This window comes from Tursiops truncatus, chromosome 1 (genome assembly GCF_011762595.2).
Source record: "Tursiops truncatus isolate mTurTru1 chromosome 1, mTurTru1.mat.Y, whole genome shotgun sequence".
NCBI classification, from domain to species: Eukaryota; Metazoa; Chordata; class Mammalia; order Artiodactyla; family Delphinidae; genus Tursiops; species Tursiops truncatus.
In genome coordinates, this window is record NC_047034.1 from 49880589 (window position 1) to 49905550 (window position 24962).

The 24962-nt window shown below is 35.1% G+C and overlaps 1 protein-coding gene across 7 annotated transcripts in view; it reads right to left on the bottom strand.

The window, feature by feature from the left end:
• CEP350 (centrosomal protein 350) overlaps positions 1 to 24962 on the bottom strand; it is a 139552-nt gene that overhangs the window by 95527 nt on the left and 19063 nt on the right. For 5 of the 7 annotated variants that reach the window (XR_012331324.1, XM_019952653.3, XM_073803729.1 and 2 more), the window contains 9 exons: positions 22299 to 22921; positions 17934 to 18047; positions 14693 to 14806; positions 12035 to 12181; positions 9912 to 10567; positions 9019 to 9140; positions 5182 to 6242; positions 3613 to 3763; positions 2041 to 2213 (listed from right to left, as the gene is read on the bottom strand). Coding sequence is in view for 6 of the 7 variants with exons in the window: in XM_019952653.3 (XP_019808212.2) it covers positions 2041 to 2213; positions 3613 to 3763; positions 5182 to 6242; positions 9019 to 9140; positions 9912 to 10567; positions 12035 to 12181; positions 14693 to 14806; positions 17934 to 18047; positions 22299 to 22921 (3161 nt within the window). In the remaining variant the exon portion in view is untranslated. The remainder of the gene's footprint in view (positions 1 to 2040; positions 2214 to 3612; positions 3764 to 5181; positions 6243 to 9018; positions 9141 to 9911; positions 10568 to 12034; positions 12182 to 14692; positions 14807 to 17933; positions 18048 to 22298; positions 22922 to 24962) is intronic. The other 2 variants (XM_073803741.1, XM_073803734.1) reach the window with 2 other exon arrangements.

The window sequence follows — 24962 nt, forward strand, 5'->3', positions numbered from 1 at the left end:
AAATGCATAGAGATGCATTTGTAAGGATATTCAATGCAGCAGTGTTTATAATAGGAAAAAAAAAAAAAAGAACCTAAATGTCTAGCAATGGGGAATTGGCTAAATAAATTACAATATATTCAAATAACAGAACACTAGGTAGTCACTACAAAGGGTTATCCATATTTACTAACACAGAAAGGCATCTGTAACCCACTAACATAAAAAAGAATCGCATAAAATGTGATCTTGTACATGTAACGTTTTCTATTTACATATGCCTACTGATTGTCTAGAAGGATTCTTACTAAAAATGTTAACATTTCACATCCATTAGAATGTCTGTTCTTCAAAAAAAACAAAAACCCAGAAAACAACAAGGGTCATTTTAGTACGTATGTGGAGCAACTGGAACCCTTGTGCACTACTGGTGAGAATGTAAAAGGTTGTAGCTGCTATGGAAAACTGTATGGCAGTTCCTCAAAAAAATAAATATAGAAATGCCTTTTGATCCAGCAAGTCTACAACTGGGTATATACACAAAAGAACTGAAAGTGGGGATTCAAACAGTATTTGCACACCAGTGTTCATGTCCACATTATTCCCAATAGCCGAAAGGTTGAAACAATCAAGATATCCATCAACTGATGAAAGAATACACAAAACGTGGTATATACATATAATGGAATATTATTCAGGAAGGACATTCTGACACATGCTACAACATGGATGAAATTTGAAGACATTATGTGAAATGAAATAAGCCAGACACACAAAGACAAATATTGCATGATGCCACTTATATGAAGCACCTAGAGTAGTCAATTTCATAGAGACAGAAAGAACAGTGGTTAACAGGGGCTCAGGGAAGGCAGGAAAGGGAAATTGCTGCTTAATGGGTTCAGAGTTTCAGCAATGGGATAATGAAAAAGTTCTGGAATGAGGTAATGACGATGGTTGTACAACACTGTGAATGTGCTTAACAGCACTGTATTGTACACTTGAAAATGGTTAAAATGATGAAGTTTACATTATGTATATTTTACCACAATAAACTAAAATAAAACCTAAAAAAATGTTAACATTGGTTATCTCTAGGTAGAGGGAATACAGGTGATTTTTAATTTTTAAATATTTTCTATATTTACAGATTTCTCCTCCCCCCCCTTTTTTTTTTAACTCAATGAGCAATTTTTTACTATCAGAAAAAATAGTTTTGGAGGCAAAATCATTCCCTAGGGACCATCCGGTGAGCTTAAGAAGCCTTTGCCTAATTACTGTTATCTTCTCACCTCTAGGCTTACAGAGCAAATGAGATGTACACATTATACATGTAAGCTTCGAAATTACCATATAAAGCATCTATTATCATCTTCATTTTATAGATAAGGAAACTTGAGTATTATATTTATTCAATAACACTCAGAAATGTACATGATATAAAGTTTTTTAAAAAGCACTTGCAGGGCTTCCCTGGTGGCGCAGTGGTTGAGAGTCCGCCTGCCGATGCAGGGGACACGGGTTCATGCCCTGGTCTGGGAAGATCCCACATGCCGTGGAGTGGCTGGGCCCGTGAGCCATGGCCACTGAGCCTGCGCGTCCGGAACCTGTGCTCCACAGCAGGAGAGGCCACGACAGTGAGAGGCCCGCGTACCGCAAAAAAAAAAAAAGGACTTGCAAGACAATATGATTTCACTTCTGTTTTTTAAATAAAAATGTATGTGGGAGTGTGCCTGATTTTATGTATATACTGGAAAAATAGGCATCAAAAACATTAATAGTAGTTACCTCTGAGCAGAAGAATCAATAGGGATTTATGTTTCTTGCATGATTATTTATCTACAATCCTTAATTTTTTATCATTGTTAATGTATTCCTTTTGTACTAAGCGTAAGATTTATAATGTCATATATCAAAAGGTATTGTTGTAATGATAAATATGAAAGCCAATTACATTATCATAAAGAATTCATCTAACTTATGAAATGAAATCATAACTTTAGATCACTATCACAAAGTCACTGGTAAGAGAAAAAAATTACCATGTAGAATTCCACTTACATTCTATCTTTTCCTTTTTTCCTTTCTTTCCTTTAGAAGAAGAAGATGAACGAGATGACGCAGCAGACTGGGCCCCTGATGAGTGCTGGGAGGTAACATCCACAGAGGAAAGATCATAGGCAGACTTTCTGCTAGAATGATCCTCCTGAACGCCTAAACTATTACTACCAATACTGTCAAAGAATAAGTAATAGTGGTTAAAGCAAGAAATAAAAAGTGTCAAATCACAGCTCAAACTATAGATATTTTAAAATCTATTTAGTCACAAGGAGAATATAACTATAATCAAACACGCTTTCCACTTTTCTTGGTTTCTTACTACCAGAAACCTGGATTATTCCCTATGGCTCAATTTATTACTGAGAAAAGTCTCAGGCAGTTTTTTACTGAAGTGAAACCAATAAAAATGGGTAATTCAGACACATAAGAGAAAAAAATATAATGTTGGATACTGAAAAATGTGGCCTCAATTTCTATTCAAATTTATAATTTATTAACTTCCTTCTGATAATCTTATAGGGAACAATAATTTAATATGCTCTACTTCAACTGAGAAAAAAAATGCAATAAATCATATTGACTGGTGATATTAAATGTCAATACAATTAAATCCTTGCAAGTCTTGATTTAAAAATTAGTCTTTTCTTTAAAGTTCAAAATTTAAAATTATACTTCTGCTATAATCTTAATAATATTTATTTTCATTAATCCAGCTAGATATAACTAATTTTTAAAAGATCATCCAATAATTTTATGTGCATTACAATTTGTAATTTGTGAAGAAAGTTACACTGCATGTGAGTAATTACAGATTATTTTGTATGGTAACAAAATTTAGGGAGGAAATTCTCTCTGGCAAAATCTGATTCACTTACTATATGACGCTGTACAAGTAACAACCTTAGTGCTTCAGTTTCCTCTCTCAAGTAGGAATAATAACAAAAATACTTGTATCAGGCTATTGTAAGAATGAGTTAATACAGGTAAAGCCCACTCAGTCCTCTCAGTGCCTTGTACATTAAGTGCTCAATAAATATTAATGTTATAATGTTGCTATTTTTCAAAGATTTGCAAAATTTTAGATGTTATCCCAATTACAAAAAAATTTACTGATTACTTAGGATCATGAAGTCAAGGGTCTATCTAGTCATCTTCAATTCTATCACAGAAAACCATTTCTTAATCATCTCATATTAATATACCATGGGATAGTTTTCCCAATACTAACCTCTACTGGGGATTCACAGATTGCTTTAACAACCTGTATTTTGCTTATTATGTGCCAGGCCCTGTTCTACATACTTTGTATTTCACTGAATATTCATAACACTTTAACAGAGAAGAAAACTGAGGCACAGGGAAATTAAGCAATATGCCCAAAGACAAACAACTAATAATTAGGAGAGCCAGTATTTAAACCCACACAGTCTGGATCCAGAGCCCACGCTCTTAATAACCACTATGCTATCTTTAAACAAGGAAAATTTGACAAATATTCAGACCATAGTTCTCATTTGTACATTTTTCTCACTCTTCAGATTTTGCTCCATATTGTCAACATATTCTTCTTACTTGGGTTCAAGAGCTGACTTTTTTTCTGTCAAAGTCCCACTCCCTGCAGAGGAGACAAAATCATCTTCATATGAAATGCTGCTTAGAGGGGTTGTGATGGCATTCAAAGACCGTGATGCTGATGTTCCTCTTTCCAACCTGTCTTCAAATCCTGTCAAAAGTAATAATTAAAATGTGTTTTAAAACAAAAATTTAAAAAACTATAAGCAACGCATTCCATAACCTGGAGATTAACAACACGGATTTAGGGTCATTTTGGTTTGCTTTCATTAGGGCTTCTTTTCAAGTTATCTTTATACCTAACAATACATTTTTAACTTCTTATTAGGGAAATTTTCAAACATACATGACAGTAGAGAGAATCATATAATGAAATCAGTGCATCCATCACCCACCTTTAACAATTATCAATACATGACCAATCTAGTTTCAATTAAACTTCCTATTCCCTCCATCTGTAACTCTCCCCAAATATTACTTTGAAACAAATCCCAGATAACAGATCATTTCAACTCTAAACATTTCAGTATAATATCTTAATGAAAATCTAACAGAAGGATTTAAGGACAAATCCAACTTTCTTGTGAAAAAAAATGGAGGGTGTTGATTTAAAAGCACTTTGCTATAACCAAAAGAACTTTAATATCCAAAGAACCTTAAAACTATCACCTATAGAAATAAGTGTTAAACAAAAGAGATCAAAAGCACATATAGGTCTGCACAAGATCATACCAAAGTGGCTAAATATAAATTCTAGGAAAATGCAATGGGATACCCAATTAAGCATAAGCTGAACAGATGAAATCAATTCATTTGTCAGATATGTTGATGGAAATGAAAAACCACAGTATCCATGGCTGACTTAGGGCTCAGCCTCACTCTCCAACCTGGGAATTCTAAGGTTATACTAGCATAAGATGTGTAGAATCCACCTACAGTAGAAGAACAGAGAAAGGGACTTGAAGGAATTGAGGCCACCACAGAAAAGGAAAAGTTGTGTTGCAGGATTTCAGGGATAAGAAGGGAACTTTAAAAGTTATTGTTTCAGGATCCAAATATATAGCTACATTACTCTCAAAGTCTGTTTTTAAAATTAGTTTTGACAAACAGTAATAGATCTGTTTCCACATTAGAAATGTTACTGCAGTTGCCCCTCTCAATCCTTGACCACTATATTCCCAGTGATTCACACACAAATCACTGTTTTAAGAAATATACTTATTTTCTATCTAAATATATAACTCTGGTCACAGTAAACCTAGTATACACTTGATACATACCAATCCTGAACATCACCTAAGAATTTCTCTAAATTAGACTAAAATTTCTATAACCACCAACCATTGTTTTATGACAATAACAGCTAAAAACTAAAATTTTAAAGATTAAATTAGAATACTCTAGTTGAAGCTTGCAGATAACTCAGATTAATTTGGACAATAATAAATCTCTACTATCCTTGTAATGAATGATGAAAATTTACAGTTAAATATTATCTTGTGCAGAATTGTGAAATAATTTATCTTAAGATAACATACAAATATTACAAAGGTTACTTATTTTTCTCACCTTTTCCATATAATTTATATGATTTTGTAAAAATATTAATGACACTATGTGGACTTCCCTTCGCCAATTCTTCCCATGGTCCTTTGCTTTGTGTACCACCTATGGGCCCAAAGAGTGGCAAAAATTTTTCAGCTTCCTTCTGAAACTCTTTGATGGGTTCATAAGCATTTCTTTCTCCAGCACAAAATTCCTTTTCTTTTAAGATTTCTGCTAACTTCAAAGGGGACCGTGCATCTTGACCTCCCTCTTCTTCAGAGAGACTACCCTCACTAAGAAGAGGCCCTTCACTCACTGAATCTGTGCTGGAACCAAGAGACATTTTGGCTTTGTCTTGAGAACAAGCTTGCACATCAGAGCTAGAAAAGTCAGTCTGCCTCTTACACAACTGTGCCAGCAGCCCTTCTGGTTTGGGACCAGGGGATCTCATTCTGAAGCTTGATACGGCACTATGAGGTCTTATCATCTCAGGAAGCTTTTTAAATTCACTAAGGTTGCCTACACCAGGAAGATCATCATCAAAAGTTGCATGAGACACACAGGTTCCCAGCATCTTTTGAATTCGAGCAGAGAAAACATCTTCTGCATCCTCTTTCACAAGTGGACTTATAGCCTTGGTCCAATGTCCATCTTCTTGGGGTGTTCGCTGCACATCATACTCAGTGTTCCATACTGACCCATAGTTAATGTTAGCCCCAGCTAATTTCTTAGCTTCACTTTCAATCCTGCTGGACAAAGAAGCAGCTGTTGCTTTCAAGGCTTCAATACGATCCAGTTTACTCTTATATTGGCTAGCACTAGGTTTTAACAAGGCATCTGGATGAGCAGCTGGTGAGGTCAGATATGGTTGAGGTGTAAAAGTTAATGGCCCTGAAGCCATATTATGATTCTTCCTAGTTGGTAAAATGGATTCGAAATCCTTATGCAAAATTCCTACATGCTCTAGACTCAAGAGATGGGAAAATAAATTTCCAGCTGTTCCAACAAGAGGCTGTGGTTGAGAATGGTGGACTCGTGGACTCAGTCTGTCAGGCTGCATCCATGTAGGATCCATCAAATCCCTTCTGGAAATGAAAGTTACAATATGTTAGTTAACACAGGACCTCATAACTAAGCCATCTCTTTTTTAAGTTTTGTTTTTTCTGATTATAAGAGTAATGCATAGCCACTGCACACACACACAAAAAAAAAGACAGACAAAGGATAAAAAAGATAAAGATCACTCATAGCTAACCAATGAGAAAGAGGCACTATCACTATTTCATTATATCTTTCTAGGACTTCCCTGGTGGCACAGTGGTTAAGGTCTGCCTGCCAATGCAGGGGACATGGGTTTGAGCCCTGGTCCAGGACGATTCCACATGCTGCAGAGCAACTAAGCCCGTGTGCCACAACTACTGAGCCTGAGTGCCACAACTACTGAAGCCCACGCGCCTAGAGCCCGTGCTCTGCAATGAGAAGCCACTGCAATGAGAAGTCCATGCACTGCAATGAAGAGCAGCCCCTGCTCGACACAACTAGAGAAAAGCCTGCACGCAGCAATGAAGACCCAATGCAGCCATAAATAAATAATTTTTAAAAAAATAATTATATCTTTCTAAACATTTTTCTACATGTATGTTGTGTTTCATGTTATTTTCACGAAAATGAAATCTTATCATACATACTGTTTTGTAAACAGCTTTCTTCAACTAAGACACATTTTTTAAACTATTGAGGAGAAGGCATTATAACCCTTAAAACTCCGTGGACAAAACTTTTTACAATATTGGCTCTACCTTTCTCTGTAAAAATAATGTTACATAAAAGAGAAATGCTTAAGATTGTAGGCATGATATTACTCTAACCAACACATATTTAATAAACACCAAACAGTTATGTTTAACATTGTACATACTAAAGAAATGAGATTATTACAATCTAGTTCTAAGAAAAATTGATAGGGCATCCTTAAAGGCTAGAAACAGAATAAAGATGCCCTAGATGACATTATATAATTCACTTATATTTCCAGATTATAGACAACCTCCCTGTATACTAAGGAATACTATACAAAGGTTAAAGACTGGTGTTAATTATTAAGAAGATCCTTAGAAAAAATAACATGAGGTTTTGTCCTTGGTCTTGTCCATTATTTTTGGATGATGACATGAAGACATGCTTATCAAATTTGTAGATGACAGAAAGTTAGGAGGCATGGCTAACCCAACAAATTATTGAATTATGATTCAAAGTTATTTAGACAGGCTGCAACCTTAGACCAAACTAGTATGAATTAATATGAAGTCCTACCAATTAAGTTCAAAAAAATCATCTGGAGGAGGGTAACCAGGGTGGTGAGGGAAATGAAAGGCATGTAATACAAGGTTTGGTTGAAGGTTATGTGGTAGCAGTCTTGTATATTGAATGACTGCTATGAAAGCAGAATAAAGGAAGACTAGTGAATAGATTCTATATCACAGAATATAGACTATTACAAATGCAAGGTGTGAGGTTATTAGTGCCCAAATTAAGCTGGTAGAAACAGAAATACAAAGGAAGTTATAAATAAAAAGGTACTGCTGAATAAAAACCCAAGATCTTTAAATTCAAGTATTTAGAATGACAATTTTGTGGCAGGCTCTATGTTGATGGTAAAGGAATAGCAGTACACAAAAATGGAAAGATTTAATCCAGTTATGACCTAATCCTTACTCTTCAGTTTCAGAAGATCTAGCAGGGATGAGAGACTAATAAACAGCTAAACACGATGTCGTTAAGTACTAATATAAAGATATATAAAGTTGAATAGGGTATAGATAGGGAACAATGAACTCTGATAGCCAAGGAAATTGATTTTTGAGCTAGATCTTCAAGGTCTTCAAGGTCAGGTAGGTAATTTGGAGCTTTCCAGGTAGCTAATGCAGAATGATGGAACATGAAGGGCAAGGAAAAGAAATGCTGTGCTTTTAAGCATAAACTAACTGAGAGAACTCAAAGAACTACAAGGATTACATAAAATGATACAAGCAAAGTACTTAGATCAGAGACTGAAACGTAACAAACAATAAATGTTAGCTATTTTTATCAATATTATTATTCTCTTGGGAGGTGAAGGGGGCAGCAAGGGGGCGAGAGGATCATATGTATTAACCCAAAACTGGTTAAGTGACTTGATTTTTATTCCCAAAACGGTTATTTCAAAGTATAACTTATAACCATGTAATCTGAAAATCATCTTAACTTTCATGGACAAATAGGTTTTTTGTTATTTTTTTCTTTTTACTTTACTGTACACTTTACAGCAAAAAAAAATTTTTTTTCTTAATTTAAGGTAAAATAGCCCTCATTCACCAATCTGAATTCAAATCAAATCCCTTTTTAGTCCTTGTCCATGTGTTCATATGCATATCCAAATATAGTCTTTGAGAGGTAAGATATGTTGATATAAGAGTCATATGAAGAAATTTTGAATAGTTATGGATACAGAAATGCCTTTTGAAAAATATTCAACACAAATACTTAAAACTATTAATTTCACTGTAATTCATTTATCTGACAAACATTTATCTGTGTTTACATCAGAGAAGGCAAGAATGCTTCCAACTGCAGGTGATCCCCAGGAGAACTGATATTTACACCAGATATTAAAGAACAGGCAAGAGTTGAACAAAAGAATAGAGCATGCAGTAAGTATAGATGTATACCATGCTTAAATATCCATCAGAAGATATTAACCAATTTCTAAATAAACCTCTTCTTCACAAGAAGGTCAATCAATAAAATTCACTGAGCATAGACCACTATACTAATATCGTGGAAAGAAAGAACCTTAATCATCTTTCATTCTCCCCTTTTTACCTTGCAAGAGGCTGTGGAGGTTCTGATAGAGACATGTCACTACTGGAAGATGCACTTGGGGGACGTTCCTGCACTTTGTTCTCTTTGTCAGATTCTCCAGATGGCTGATACCCTGGTCTGGTCTAAGAAAAAAGGACATCAAAGTTATCTGACTCCCATCATAAAGATATATTCAAGGAGCACATAAAATAAATATTAAGTTGCTTCAACTTTACAAAGATCACGAAATGCAGGAGCTTTTTTCTCTCAAATAAAACCAATTCAAATTTAGTTTGTCTTAAAAGCAGCCATTACAGTTAACAGCAAAATTACACCTGAAATCCAACAAAGGCACCTAACACTGCATAATTCGGAGGAAATAATACTCTTTCTAAACCTCAGTTTTTTCACCTAATAAGTGGAAATACTAGTAGTACCTACCCTTCTCAGGGCTGTGAGAATTTACTGAAACTTAAGCCTGTAAAACATTTAAAACAGTATGTGGTATATGGTACAGACTCAAATGTTATTCTTACCCTTAAAAACAACAGCAAAAGTCATAAAATTAGCACACTAAAGTAGGATATTCTCTAATTTCAACACAGATAACAAACTAGGCTTTTCATTATTAATACAGTCTAACTTTGCTCAGTAATACAGTAAAAACTAGGCAAGGATATAACTAACAGCAGTGATGAGACAGATCAGTAACAATCACTCTAGGAAACTAACTGAGCACTTATTTTCAATCGTATTTATCTAGAATAAACTTCAGGAAAGGCCATCATTATTATAAATACTGTCTGAGCATATGTCTGAATATTAGGAATGGTGAGTAATTTTTTAAAAGTATAGCAAGTAAGTTTTTCCTAACCATGAATTACTTCCCTTTGTATCTCTGTCACTACTATTACCTGTGTTTCCTGCATATGTTGATGAGTTGGCTCTTCAAGCAATGACTTTTCTAGAAGCAATTTGGAGTAAGTTTCCTGCAGTCGCCTATTTGCTGATGGCTCAGAAGGAGGCACATTTTTCACTTTAGTAAAGGCTTCTTTTTGTTTCCGGTAGAGCTCCTGTAATCGTTTGTTCTTCTGTTCCGTGGCCTCCTTTTGAGCCTTCTTCTCCTCATTTTGCTTCCTCTTCCTTTCCTCCTGCTGTCTAACAATGTACTGTCGTACCTCATCTGTATCATAGTGACGCTTTTTGGAAATAACAGGGGGATCTTCATTAGCTGTTATTTTGTCAGGTTTTCTTTTTATTGGGCTATGACTCCTAGGAGCTTGTATTGATGGTGATGGCTTCTGATTCTGTAACTCTCCTGTCTCTTGCCTTGCAGCCTGAGCTGCTGAATCCAGCTGTAGGTCATCAAGAATTCCACGAATTTCAACAGGTAAAAAGTCCTTATTTAAGGCAGCATTTTCCTCCTGTTTATTATCTGGAAGAGATGGAACTAATTTCTTTACATTATTTTCTGACCGAACTCTACTTCTTGAACGTTCTGAGTTTCGTGGAAGATGTCTATGTGAAACATCCAATCTGGGATCCGATTCTGTTCTTCCAATATGACCCCCTACAAAGTATGAACTGTTACTGATGTATTAAAATTCTATATTCATTCCTAAGATTTATCACACTAAGGAGAAAATTAAGAATTTCGCTTTATCTTAAACTCAAATTCAAATATCCTATAAAGTCTCCTAAGGAATATTTTAGAAGGAAAAAAAAACAGTAAGAGAAGAATTTCAATACTCTTAGAAACTATACTTCCTCAGCATTTTTAAAAAGTGCATCTTTTAATATTTCTGAAATAAGGACATATCTTGCTGTTGATATGAATATTTATTAATATGAACAGAGAATTACTATTTCTCTCCCATATGCATATTTAATGTTACTATTTCTCTCCCTCACCAAACCCTCAAATAGTTGTTAAGAAACTGACAATGTGGGCTTCCCTGGTGGCGCAGTGGTTGAGAGTCCGCCTGCAGTTGCAGAAGACGCGGGTTCATGCCCCAGTCTGGGAAGATCCCACATGCCGCGGAGCGGCTAGGCCCGTGAGCCATGGCCGCTGAGCCTGCGCTTCCGGAGCCTGGGCTCCTCAATGGGAGAGGCCACAACAGTGAGAGGCCCACATACCGCAAAAAAAAAAAAAAAAACCTGACAATGTTACAGGCTGCCACAACTCTCCAATGAATAACAGAAAAAATTAAATATATAGAAAAACAATCATTTTATCATCTAAATGTGTGTTGATGTGGCTTAAATTTAGGCTAAGGACGGTGTGAGTTTATTTATAAGCTAGATGAAAGCGAACAGGAACAAACACAAAATATATATTGACTTCTATATACCAAATTGCATCTCTTACTGAATCCATTCCAGAAGCTCAAATTCAGGCAAATTTTTGCCATTGAAAAGGAAAGCGGGCTTGTAGGTATTTATATTTCATTTCCCAATATTAGTGTTCATTAGTGGAAAAGTAACTAGTTATTTCAAATGGCACTCAAGACGTTTCAAAAAGAAAACAGCAATGGACTTGAGGGTCAAACTAAAGACCTGTGGATCTAGATCAGATTTTGTCACCCACTGACTGTATACCCTTGAGAAAACTCACTTCTCTCTCAGAGCCTGTTTCCTAATCTGTCAAACAACAACAACAAAAAATCCAACCTTGTGAATGTCTACCTGTGTTTATGTCTGTGGAGATAAGACAGATTGGACTTGATTCTCTAAAGGTCTAATAAGATTTGATTACATGATGCTTTGTTATTTATTCATAATGACAGCTAAATGTAATTAATATGACACAAACAGAATTCTTAATAAAGATCATCGTAACATCTATATATGGAAATTATCCACAGACAAGCCCAATTTCTTCTTTTTTGAGCTACATTCACAATTATAATGCAAAGTCTTAAGAGCATTCTTAAAAGAGTATTTTCACCTCTCAAAGTACTTACACAAGCAACTTTTAATTGCTTTGCTCAACAATTTTAATGGTTGAGTAATTTAATTTACTAATTTAATTACTCACCAGATTTAGTAGTTCTTTCTCTTCCACTTCTGTCACTTGATGCTATTCTTCGCTCTTTTTGCTCTATTCTAGGTGCAGGTCCCAGAATTTTTTTTACTAATTTTTGTCCATCTCGCCAAGAAGATGTACTTATCAGATGACTGCTACCTAAAAAAAAAAATATATATATATATATATTGGATTGAATTTGCAACTTAAATTTTAGCTCTCAGAACATGAATTATGTGAATGTAAACTACACTAATTCTTACATTAAAAAAGTATAATGAAGTATTTTTCATGTGATATTAGTTGTCAGGGGCATAGTTTGAAATGAAGCACTGGGACCATTTATAACTTACAAATACTGATCTTGGATTGTATTTATCCAGTTTTGTGGTGGGCTAATTTCCATGTGTGTACTGTGCCAGTGACCAAGACAGAAAGTCATTAAACTGTATTAAAGCTGTATTAAGTTTATCTATAGTGAAAGTCCTCTTTTTCTACCAATGACTACATGAGACTATTCCAGAAAGCCAGAATTCAGAAATAACCACCCAGCATATTTGGAAGCCAACATTTATAAATAGCTACCCAGTATATTCGTGGTTGCTTGCTCTTGATTCAGAAAATTAAGCTGAAATTGAAGAGAAGCCTGCTCTCTCATTTTGCTTAAGAACATAAAGGTTTTTTTTTGCAAAATGAAACAAAAGTTTATTTTCTGCAATACTTTCTGTAAATTACAAAAGCAAAATGCTAAACTACAGCATGTAACTTTTCAATATTTAACCAGAGCACTTGTAATAAATATGCATCCTGAAACAAGATAAAAGGCTACACTTTGTCAGGCATCCTAGCCTCCGCAGAAATGCGCAGGGGCGTGAGGGGGTGGTTTTGTGTTTTCTTAAGTGCTATGAGGGAAAGTCCTTTCACATAAAGTTTCTGTATAAATAGATTGAGCAATAGATTTAAAACCTTTTAAATGTTTTAGATAGACCGATTAAGGTTAATAAAAAGGTACAAAAACATTTCTAAAGTAAATAGCACACCTTTATAATTCATGTTTTTTAATAATAGATGTTTTCATTAAATGTATACTTCCATTTAAACTTTCAAATGAAACTCTAAATGGTATTTTTTAAAATTATAAATCAATAAAATAGTATCACAGAAAGCTTGGAAAATAGAAGAAGACAGATTAAAAACCACTGCCCTTACTTAAACAAAGTACTAGTATTATTTTGTGTATTTCCTTACAGTAATTTAAAGATCAGTAGTAGGTGATTGTAGCCATTGTATCCATAAAATTTTACCTTTTTCTCTTAGCATCTTATGACAAGAATATTTGTTATTTCTTACAGAAATTATAACTTGAAGTGGCCACACAATACTCCTTCTAACAGAAACATAGTTTAACTATCTACCATTCAATATTTAGGTTACTTCTGATATTATAAAAAATTATACAGTGAACATTTTCATTTATTTTTTTTCTTTCTGTTGGATATATTACTTGGATTATTTGATCAAGGAAAATGAGCACTTTGACATATAATACTATTTTTTCTTTTTTTTAGAGAAACTATATCCATTGATATTTCAACAAGCATGGTATAAGTATGATTTTTATAAGAGTGATTTTTATTGTAAATTTACCAGCTTTGGCTATGAATATAAAAGTATTTTCTTCTAATTTAATTAGGTTTAAAGTGCTACTTCATTATTTTCATTTCCATTACATTTCTTATATTGCTTTGCATTTAAACACTTTTACATATTTATTTCAGTTTTTTTTAATGGTTTCTATTTTGTAAATGGTCTTTCACGTCATTTTTTGTTTTTTATGTTACCATCTGTTTTGAAATAATGGTCTGTTAATTTTTTTACAATCTGAAGCTAATAAATGAAAATTTTTTCTCTTGGTAAACAGCTGTATTTATTGAAATATATTTTTATGAAGTTTTATAATGAGGGCAATTTAAAGTGTTGATGATATTTGCTTTTTGAATGTCATTGTTTTATGCATTAAAAAGTAGTGTGTAGTTTTGTTATATATCTGTAAAATAGAATGTGAAACTCCCTGTAATACCATCCCCTTCAAAGGTAATCACTGTTAACTATTTGTTATAGAGCCAGGTTATAAATCCCAGGCAATCTGGATCAAGTCTGAAATGTTAATCACTATGGAACTAGGGAATTCTCTTTTTCCCCCTTTTTGATTTATTCAGAGTCCAGCCTGATCACTACTAGCATGGACTGCCAGATTTTTCTTGTGCAACATTTATTCTCTTATGAGAATGAGTGAAGGAACTTAGCTACGGTCATAAGCCATCCCTTTGTATATAAAAGTTCACTACATAAAAATCATTACCTTTAATCTGGTTAATTTCTATTAAAAATAATGATAGAAAAAAATTGGAGGGGAGCATTGTTCAGTATCATGGTGAATATATGGTTTGATGAGTATACACATACATGAAGATTTATCAAACTATACATTCTAAATATGTATAACTTACTCTATGTCAATTATACCTCAATCAAACACACATATACAAAATAATGATACATAAAATATACTGAATTTTTGCACGTGTCGAATGAGAACATTTATTTCCGTGTAGATGCCATTTCACTAATATGTAACTTTAGGATGGGCCTGATATTGAGAAAACCAACCTGTTTTGCATTCTGGACTTGATAACTGTGCTACCTTTTGGACTTTTCGTACTGGCTTGACCACTTTCTTCTCTTTACTTTTCTCAGCAGGTTTTTCTTTCATAGAGCTATCACCTGAAAAGCAGAAACATATATAGCAAATATTATAACGATTGCTACCTATCCACTCATCCTCCCCACCAGTATGAAAAATCTGTATAAAGTATATGATTCAGGCAGAGAGAGAGAAATCTTCACTGATGCTATTTCTTTGACCCAAAGGCTACAATGCCAAGTCCTCTTACAGCAAAGTCTAGAGATCACCATTACTCCACTGTTAGGTTCCAATTCTTTGTTATTTTTTTCAAGAAACCCTTGAGAAAGTCACCTCGCTTTCACAAACTAGAAGATGCTGCAACAGTAATGCTTTCCAAGCTAGATCATAGCATTTATAGAATCTCAGAGGTGAACACTTTCACAGACTCCTTTTCATTTAAAAATTCCTACTTAACTGAGACATTCATGACCTTCTAAAGTAAAACTTTATAAAATACTCAATATTCCTACATTAGGCCCTTTTATGATTATGCTAGTGAAATATGTCAAGGTTTTTCACACACACATAAATTACTCACTAATTTTTAAATTCCAATCTGGGGAAATAAACTGAACATATAAATTTGAAAATTAATCTCAATCACAGATCTGGATAAATGTACTTTAAAATACATATAGAGCTCTGCATTCTGGGCAAAGAAAAAGTAAATGTGAGTCAAAGGCCCTGAGGCAGGAGCATACTTAGTGTCTAAGAAACAGCAAGGAAGCCAGTGTGAATGAAGTGAACAAAGAGAAGAGCAGTAAGAACTAGGGTCAAGAGACATAACCGAGGGCAAGATCATGTAGGGCTTTATAGCTCATTGTAAGAACTTCAGGTTTTACTCAAAAATAAGATAAGAAATTTTTGAGCAAAGGAGTGATATGACCTAAATTAAATTTTAACAAGGTTACTCTCACAGCTGCGATGAAAACAGACCCATTAGAAGAAGGGCAGAAGCAGGGTAACCAGTTAGAAAGCTACTGCAGTAATCCAACCAAGAGACTGATGGTGGAGGGCTTAGACCTAGGTGGTAGGGGAAAGCGGTTATATTTCAGACAATGTTAGATACAAGGTGTGAGAGAAATAGAGTGATCAAGGATGACTCAAGATTTGGGACCTGAACAATTAGAAAGATAAGATTAACTAAAATGGAGAGACTACCACAGGAATAAGTTTAAGGGGTGTACCATGACCCCATTTAGTTAGTTAGCTAGCTCCATTTTTGGATATATTAAGCTTAAGAAATCTATTATGCATCCAGGGGAAGGTGCAGAGTTAGCAGCTGGATATCAATCTGAGTTCAGAGAAGTCTGGCCAGAGACATAAATTTGGGAATCATCAGCAACAGAGCATATTTAAAGTCCTGAGACTAGATGAGCTTGCCGAGTTTGTATATAGATAAACAAAAAATTTAAAAAACAAAAAAGGAAAAAGAAAGGGGTGGAGGAGTAAAGAAGAGAAAAAAAAAAGAAAAGAAAAATAAAGAAAAGAGAAGCACAGATCCAAGCACTGAGACCAGGACATGCTGATGTTCAGAGATCACAGAGTTGATTAGGAAAAAAACAAGTGAAAAGGAGCAGCTAGACTTAGGAGGAAAACTAAACACTTATGGTATCCTACACAGATGCCAAGTGAAGAATTTCAAGGAAGAAGTGATCAGTGATGCCCAATGATGCTGAGAGATCAAGTAGGTTGACAAATGTGAATTAAACATTGGATTTAGCAATGTGGAAGAGTGGAAGTCATTGATGACCTTGATAACAGCAGTCCACAGACATGTAGGAGCAAAAACCTAACAGAAAGGTTTCAAGAGTAAAACAGAGGAGAAAAATTGGAGACAATGAAGATAAGGCAACTTTCTGAAGTTCTGTTGTAAGTAAAAGAAGAGAAACAAGGTAGTTGCTAAAACGAGTAGGGCCAAAAGAGGGGTTCTTTTATGATGGCTGAGATAACAGCATGTTATCAAACAGTATGTTGATGGGCATGACCTCATAGAGAGGGAAAACTTGATGGTGCAAAAGAAAGAAAACAAGGCTGAAGTAATGTCCTTCAATACACAAGAGCAAATGGAATATAAAACACAAGTAGATGGGTTTGTTTGTTTAAGATAGGAGACCAGGCAGAGTTCACCCACCATATCAAAAGAGAAGGCAGATTATAATCCACAGACCTCTTTAAGAGTTTTTTGACATACGTCATTCCACTAGTCTATAATGATACTGTTCTATGAATTATATAGTTATTATTCCTATTTTACAGATGAGAAAACCAAGGAAGAGAGGTTATGTAACATAGATAGTATAAATAGCTAATATGTGGCAGAGCCAGAATTTGAACCCCTGTAAACTGATTCCAAAATCTTTGCTCTTAACTAATATATTTCCTCTCCACATGGGAAAAAATTTTTGAAAATAGTGTTCCAACAGTAACAGTAGGAAAATTGGACTGGACAGTTAATGCCACAGTATTTATTAGCAAAATCTCCACTGGGGCTTACTAGAAAATTCTCAGGCTTTAGAGTCAGACAGACTTGGTTTTGAACCTTGGCTTCAATTCTTAACTTTATGCAACCTCGGGAAAATTACTCTTTGGGCCTACATTTCCTCAACCGTAAAACATTCAGAAGACTAAGTACCCAGTAGCATCTTGCCCAGAATCATACAAGGTGTTTAATAATAGTAACATTATGAGTATGACCTTCCTATTTCCCTCTTCCAATTTCCATAAGTTCCTCCTTCCAATCCTCTAACATCATTCCCTTCCTATAATGTTCATTTCTCTTCCTGCATTTTGCCTTCATGTTAGTTATCTTATCTGCTGCCTGCCAAATTACTGACCATTTCAAAGACCTCAGAGGTCTAGCAGAAGTGAACTTCAACTAGACTCTACTATGTTTTCTTCAGATCAGACAAGCCCAGCTCATAAAGACCCTTAGTTTAAAAATAGCCTAGTTTCTGCCTCATCAGCTATGTATGCTAATTTTAACCCTGGAGCAGAGCCCAGAGGCTAAAAGAGCCTTACAACTGACACCATCACTACTTTAGTATACCATGAAGTTAGAAAAGGGAAATATCTTTAGTTTGGTGACAATTTTATGTTTAAGTATTGCACGTTAGACAGTATGCATGATAAAACACTCAAAACCTAGGAACACTCTACACGCACCTGCAAAGTGAAGTGCTAAGTCACGATACAGTTCTCTACTCATGTTTTGAAACTCAGCCTCCTGCCATACTTTCCCATCAGGTGTTCGAATCTTGGTTTCTGAAGGATTGAAGCCTAATATATAACCAACAATACAGAACATTCTTATTAAAGTTGCATTAAAAGTTTTGTTATATTCTTTTATAAGTGAGATAAAATTAATAAACTATAAAATTCACTCTTTTAAAGTGTACAACTCCCTGGTTTTTAGGATATTCAGAAAGTTATACAACTATCACCACTATCTAATTCCAGAGCATTTCATCACCCTGCAAAGTAACCCTGTGCCCATTAGCAGTCACTCCCCACACCATTCCCTCTATTCCCTGGCAACTAGTAATCTATTTTCTATCTTTATGGACTTGCTTGTTCTGGACATTTCATAAAAATAGAATCACACAATATGTGGTCTTTTGTGTCTAGCTTCTTTCACTTAGCATTTTGTTTTCAAAGCTCATCCACCTTATAACACATATAGAAGCTTTATTTATTTTATTGTTGAATGATATTCCATTGTACAGACATACCAACATTTGCTTATCCATTCATCAGCTGATGAAAATTTGGGTTGTTTCTACTTTTCAGCTATTATGAATAATGTTGCTATAAACATTAATGCACGTGTGTGTGTGTGTGTGTATGTATATGTTTTCAATTCCCTTGGGTATTATACCTAGGAGTGGAATTTCTGGGTCATATAGTAACTATGTTGAACTTTTTGAGGAACTGCCAAACTGCTTTCTAAAGCAGCTGCACCATTTTACATTCTCACTAGCAATGTATGAGGGTTCCAATTTCTCCATATCCTCACCAACACTTGTTATTGTCTGTCTTTTTTATTATAGCCACCCTAGAAGGTGTGAAATGGTATCTCACCGTGGTTTTGATTTATGTATCCCTAATAACTAATGATGTTGAAAAGGTTTATAAGCTTTCAAAAGAAGAATGCATCATTAGCTACCACATAATATGTTAACAAATACTGTTTGGAAGAACTAAGCTTCAGTGAGACAAAGCAATATACATTTGTTCAAAAAGACTAGAAATGGAGATGCACTAAATTAAATGATAAAAAAATGGCAATCATAAATTATGGATATCAGAGCTACAAACTACCCTACTCAAGACTAAAAGAGAGACAATGCTACTCATTCTCCTTTTCTTTGAATACAGGCATTAATTGCTAACATCTGTCTGATTTTGCCTATGGCTGAACAAATGGACAAGCTGCTGTCTACACAGGCAAAATGCAGCTGAAGTGTGGAAAACAGTTCTTTAAAACATACCTGTTCAATTTCTCAACAAACATTACACATGTGCTATTTCCTAGAAATCATTCTAATTTCCTACTTCAAATTTATCACTACTCTTTCAAGAAATATACAGAACTTAGAATGTTATTTTGCAAAAAAATAATAAAGTATCGAATATGGATGATTAACCAGAGTAGTAAAAAGGTTTATATTTTCAAATGGGCTCCACTCACCAAAGAATCGCCATTAAATATTTTGTAAAATTAAATCAATATAAAGAATGGAGTCAAAAATTGGTAAAAGTACTTTAGAAGTGTTAGATAAAATGTACTGGTAAATTAATTACATGTCTAATAAAAAATAATCTATTCAGCTCTTAGGAACAACAGCATAAGCTTTATTTTACCTGACATTTGTAGCATGGGGCACACACAATTATGCCTATAGCTATATAAGGAAAATGTTTATAAACATAGTGTTCAGTCTATTGCAAACCACAGTTTGTAACAAGAAAGTGTGACAATTCCTTGTAAAGCTACCTCCCTCCCAACATTTCTCACCCTCATTCCATCTCTCTATATTCAACCCTATCATTTTTTCTTCTCTCCTCTTTAGGAAACATTTATTTCTATGGGAGCCTTTCTTTATATTTGATCTTTACTAACAAGTTAACTTTAAGAAGCTTTCAATATCTACATCAGTTTCTCTTTCTGTTTCCCAGTTTTTATTTCCATTCTCTTTGTGCACATTTTTTCTTACTAGTTGAATTTACTGAATAGAATAAAATTATACTGTGCATTTACTTGTGTCCAAGACACTGTACTAAGCTCTAAATAAAATACAGATGACCAAAATAGGCTCTTAACCTTCTTGGGCATTTAAACCAGAAAGAAAAAGATATGCAAACCACTAAGTATAAGGAAGAATCACATAAACGCCACTGTGTTCACTACTTCAAACTTTAAACATACACACACAAAAATGTAAAAACAAAGTTTAGAAGGGGTTTCATATGCTAACAACTGTATAAAAAGAGAAAGAGGGGCTTCCCAGGTGGCACAGTGGTTGAGAGTCCGCCTGCCGATGCAGGGGAAGTGGGTTTGTGCCCCGGTCCGGGAGGATCCCACATGCCGCAGAGCGGCTAGGCCCGTGAGCCACGGCCACTGAGCCTGCGCATCTGGAGCCTGTGCTCCGCAACGAGAGAGGTCACAATAGTAAGAGGCCCGCGTACCGCAAAAAAAAAAAAAGAGAGAAAGAAAACACACACACACACCCTCTCTCTCTCATTTGTAAATGAGAAAATTATCTCTGGAATGATACACAAATTGTTAACACAAGTAACCTCCAGAAAGGGGACCAGGTGGTTGGAGCACCAGAGTGATAGAGCTTTTCAATGTACATCCTTTTCATCTTTCGAATTGTGAACCAAGTGAATTTATTATGTATTTGAACAAGTGAAATTAAAATGTCACTTTAGAATACAGTATATTAAGAGGGTTTTAATTTACACCAACAAAAAGTTGGCAGAAAACCAGTTCTTCACCGTTGGAAAAAATAAATCCATTGCTCAGGACACTGGAAACCATATTCTGTTACGATTTCTGAAATGTATACTACATGTCATTAGCCTCCCAAAAGTTGTATTCGTAATATATTTTAATATGAAAATTAACATGTTAAAAATTAGTAAGTAAAAGGAATACACGAAATCCAGTCACAACTCAAAGGAAGTTATACTTAAGATTTTCACTCTGGTTATTTAAGGTTTTTTTTTTAACTTTTAGATTTTTATAAATTATTAAATAAAATATAGATTCAAATCAACGATCTTGACTTTGCCTTAGTGGAATAACTTTTGGAATTTCAGAACTTTGACTTCTAGAATGAACAAACCTTAAAGGTACAATCTGTATTTAATGGGTCTGATATAAGTATAGCCAAAGTTTTGGATAATCACTATCTCAGAACCAACAAGAACATTCTGACCCCACCATTTGCTATGTGCTCTGTCAACAGTGTGGACAATTATTACTACATGGCACACAAACTACTAGAAGGATAAGAAAGAATTTTACTAAGGGAACTACCCACTATTTTATCACAAATTATGTAGAATAAAATGCTAATTACCTATCTTTTATCTAATTCACAATGAATAGCACTAGCAAAACATAATAAACAACACAAAAAACTGGTAATTGCTCAAACTTTATATAGTTAAATTTGTTCTGTTAAAATTAACAGAAGAAACAAATCTTGGCTATATTTTGATCTTCATACATTTATCCAAACTAAAAACTGAACTTGAAAAAATATCACAAAAGAAAGGCCAGAATGGCAAGAATTTTAGGACAAAAGTCTAACACTGAATAACCTCATCAATGAATCAACTCTTTATTAAAAATTTTATATGGGTGACCCTGTGAAAATAGTTTCAGGAGCAAAAAAATGCAAACTCCTAAAAACCACCATATATAAAAACTTGAGTTGGGCCAAAACCAGATATTCTCTCTGAAAAGCATCTTCTCAGTGGAAATCTGATTTAAATATTGTTTTCTTAAACATGGAGAAAACCCCTGTCAAAATTCGAAGGTTTACGTAACAACAGGGTCCAAATGTCAGTGGCAAAATATTCTATAACCAAGTATTAACTGGCACTGACTGAATTATCTTTCAAACATTACTTTTGAAAGAATTCCTAATAACAATCCAAATACAATGGCAGAATAAGAGCAATATTCTTTCAGTTCTCTGAAAAGTTGTACTAATTTTTATTTTCTCTTTTGTTTAACTTATTAAATGTTCATATAGTGGTTCTCAAACTATAAGAACGTCGAGGGACTTGTTAAAAATTCCAATTCTGGACCCCATGTCCAGAAATTCCGATTTAGATCCAGTGTAGGATCCAGGAATCTGCATTTTTAGCATGCATCCTGAATTAATTTTTTAAGGCATTAGATTTGAGAATCACACCCTGTTCTAAAGATGGTCCTCTCTACTCAAATACATCCAAGGGAGAAAGGGAGACAAGGAGGCAGGAAGACAGAAAAAGACACAAAGACTGATTACAAACCTTTATATGTTGGAGCAGGTGGTGCTGTTGCCACTTTCCTGACCTTTGCTGTCACTGAGCTATCAACATTAACAACCATTACTGGATGCTCAATATGACCCAGATTCTGGCCCTGGTCATTTGTTTCTTCTGAGTGTTCCCACTGTTTCCTAATCCGCTCCTTGAGTTTTTCCAATTTAACATCATGTTGTCGCCGCTTTAGGATATCTAATCTTTGGGAATTACAGGTACTGGTAGAAGACGGAGAAGAATCAGTTAACCGTAACACTTTTGAATCAACATCACGGCCCATGTTACACACAGAAGCCTTCAAAGTGTTCTCACTTCCTTTTGCTCTATTAGGCTTTTCTTCATCACTTCTCATAGGAGCTGCCATCTTAATCAAACATTCAGAATTTTGCAATGCATCAATTGTTGGTCGATCATTTAAAAATCTAACAACTGTATCATTGACGACAAATGACTGGGAGCTCTCAAAATCACAGCAATGTATATTCCGATCTTCCTGACTGCATATCATCCGGTTCCCACTCTCAGGCTTCTCTTCATTAACATCCACACAATATATATGCTTTGACTCTAAATGGCTGGGACTTATGTTGGACGGTGTACCATGGACTTCCCTGTTATTAAAAAATAATTAGCTTTGAATAAAGAGTACAAAAACCAGTCATACAAACTGAATAGAGAACTCTAAGCTAACATTAGAGACCCCAAAATCCTAGAAGTTCCAGTAAGTTAAAAAAAAACAAAATAACTACTATTAAAATTCAGGGCTTCCCTGGTGGCGCAGTGGTTGAGAGTCCGCCTGCCGATGCAGGGGACATGGGTTCGTGCCCCAGTCCGGGAAGATCCCACATGCCGCGGAGCAGCTGGGCCCGTGAGCCATGGCCGCTGAGCCTGCGCATTCGGAGTCTGTGCTCCACAACAGGAGAGGCCACAACAGTGAGAGGCCCGCGTACCGCAAAAAAAAAAAAAAAAATCAATGCTCAATGCCTCCTGTGTATCAAAGTTTAGATTATGGCAAATAATCTAAATCATAATCTGCATATTATAAAATAAGAAATATGCAAAAGATACATAGAGAGATTTCCTTAAGAACCCCAGAAAACAGGATTACAATCTGACTTTGCATATTCACTGGACACTATTACCAAAATGTACATTTTACTTCTCCATGAAATCTTAGGAACTAGGAAAAAAAGTTCTCAAATTCTGACATTTCATATGTATAACTTCTAAATAATGTACCATATTAGCAAATAGATTGGAAGTTGAAATAAAGTGGAAGTACAGTAAATATTTTCCTCCAAATGAATGTGGTTAGTAAAGTTTAACCTCTCTGAAACACAGACAACTTTTCTGGCAGCTTCAAATTATGTAAAGCATATCTAGAAACACCAGAATAAGCAAAGAAGACTGGACACAGCCAAAGGACATATCACAAAGTCCATGTTCTCTACTCATAATAACACTAGCAAAAGTATTCCTTCACGAACTATTTTTATTTTACATATCATTCTAATAAGTTATATTTTAGGAACAGAGCAGTTAATTAAAAGGGAGGTTAATGAAGACAAGCCTCAGCAGTAGGAAGAATACATGAAAAACTACCCAACAGGGACTTCCCTGGTGGTGCAGTGGTTAAGAATCTGTCTGCCAATGCAGGGGACACGGGTTCGATCTATGGTCTGGGAAGATCCCACATGCCGCGGAGCAACTTAGCCCATGTGCCACAGCTACTGAGCCTATGCTCTAGAGCCCGTGAGCCACAACTACTGAGCCTGCGTGCCACAACTACTGAAGCCCGCACGCCCTAGAGCCCGCACACTGCAACTACTGAGCCCGCGCACCACAACTACTGAGCCCACGCTTCGCAACTACTGAAGCCCACACCCTCTAGGGCCTGGATGCTGCAACTACTGAGACCTGCACGCCTAGAGCCTGTGCTCCGCAACACGAGAAGACACCGCAATGAGAAGCCTGAGCACCTCAATGAAGAGTAGTCCGTGCTCACCACAACTAGAGAAAGCCTGTGCACAGCAACGAAGATCCAACACAGCCAAAAAATAAATAAATAATTTTTTAAAAAGAAAAGAAAAATAAAAACTACCCAACAAAGTTATAAAAGCAGATAAACCACCATCTGAACCTGCAAGGTCTGAAAGAGTAGCATTTACCACATGTGGCAACTGAGCACTTGAATGTGGTTAGTCCAAACTGAGATGTGCTATAATGTAAATTACATACCAGATTTAAAGATTTAAAACAAAAAAGAATGTAAAACATCTTTGTGTGTGTGTATGTGACTACTAAAAATCTTTAAATTACATATGTGTGGTTCACATTAACGGTTCCATTGTAAGTACTGATCTAAATGTTTCATGTACAGGCATAAAACTCTAAATGCCACAAAAATTCTTAGAGTCATGACTCTATCACAGCATAATATGGTAATTTTGTATCTATTGTGAGTGCACAGTGTGTGCATTTTTCTAAGGAGATAGTCCACAGTTTTCATCACATTCTCACTGGGGTCCATGACCCAAAAAACATTAGACCCTGTTCTGAATGGCTGACTATTAAACAAGATGGGGGCTGAGAACTGAGTTCTGTAGCTTCTCTCTGTAGAGATCAAGACTAAATTCAATTATTTTCACTATC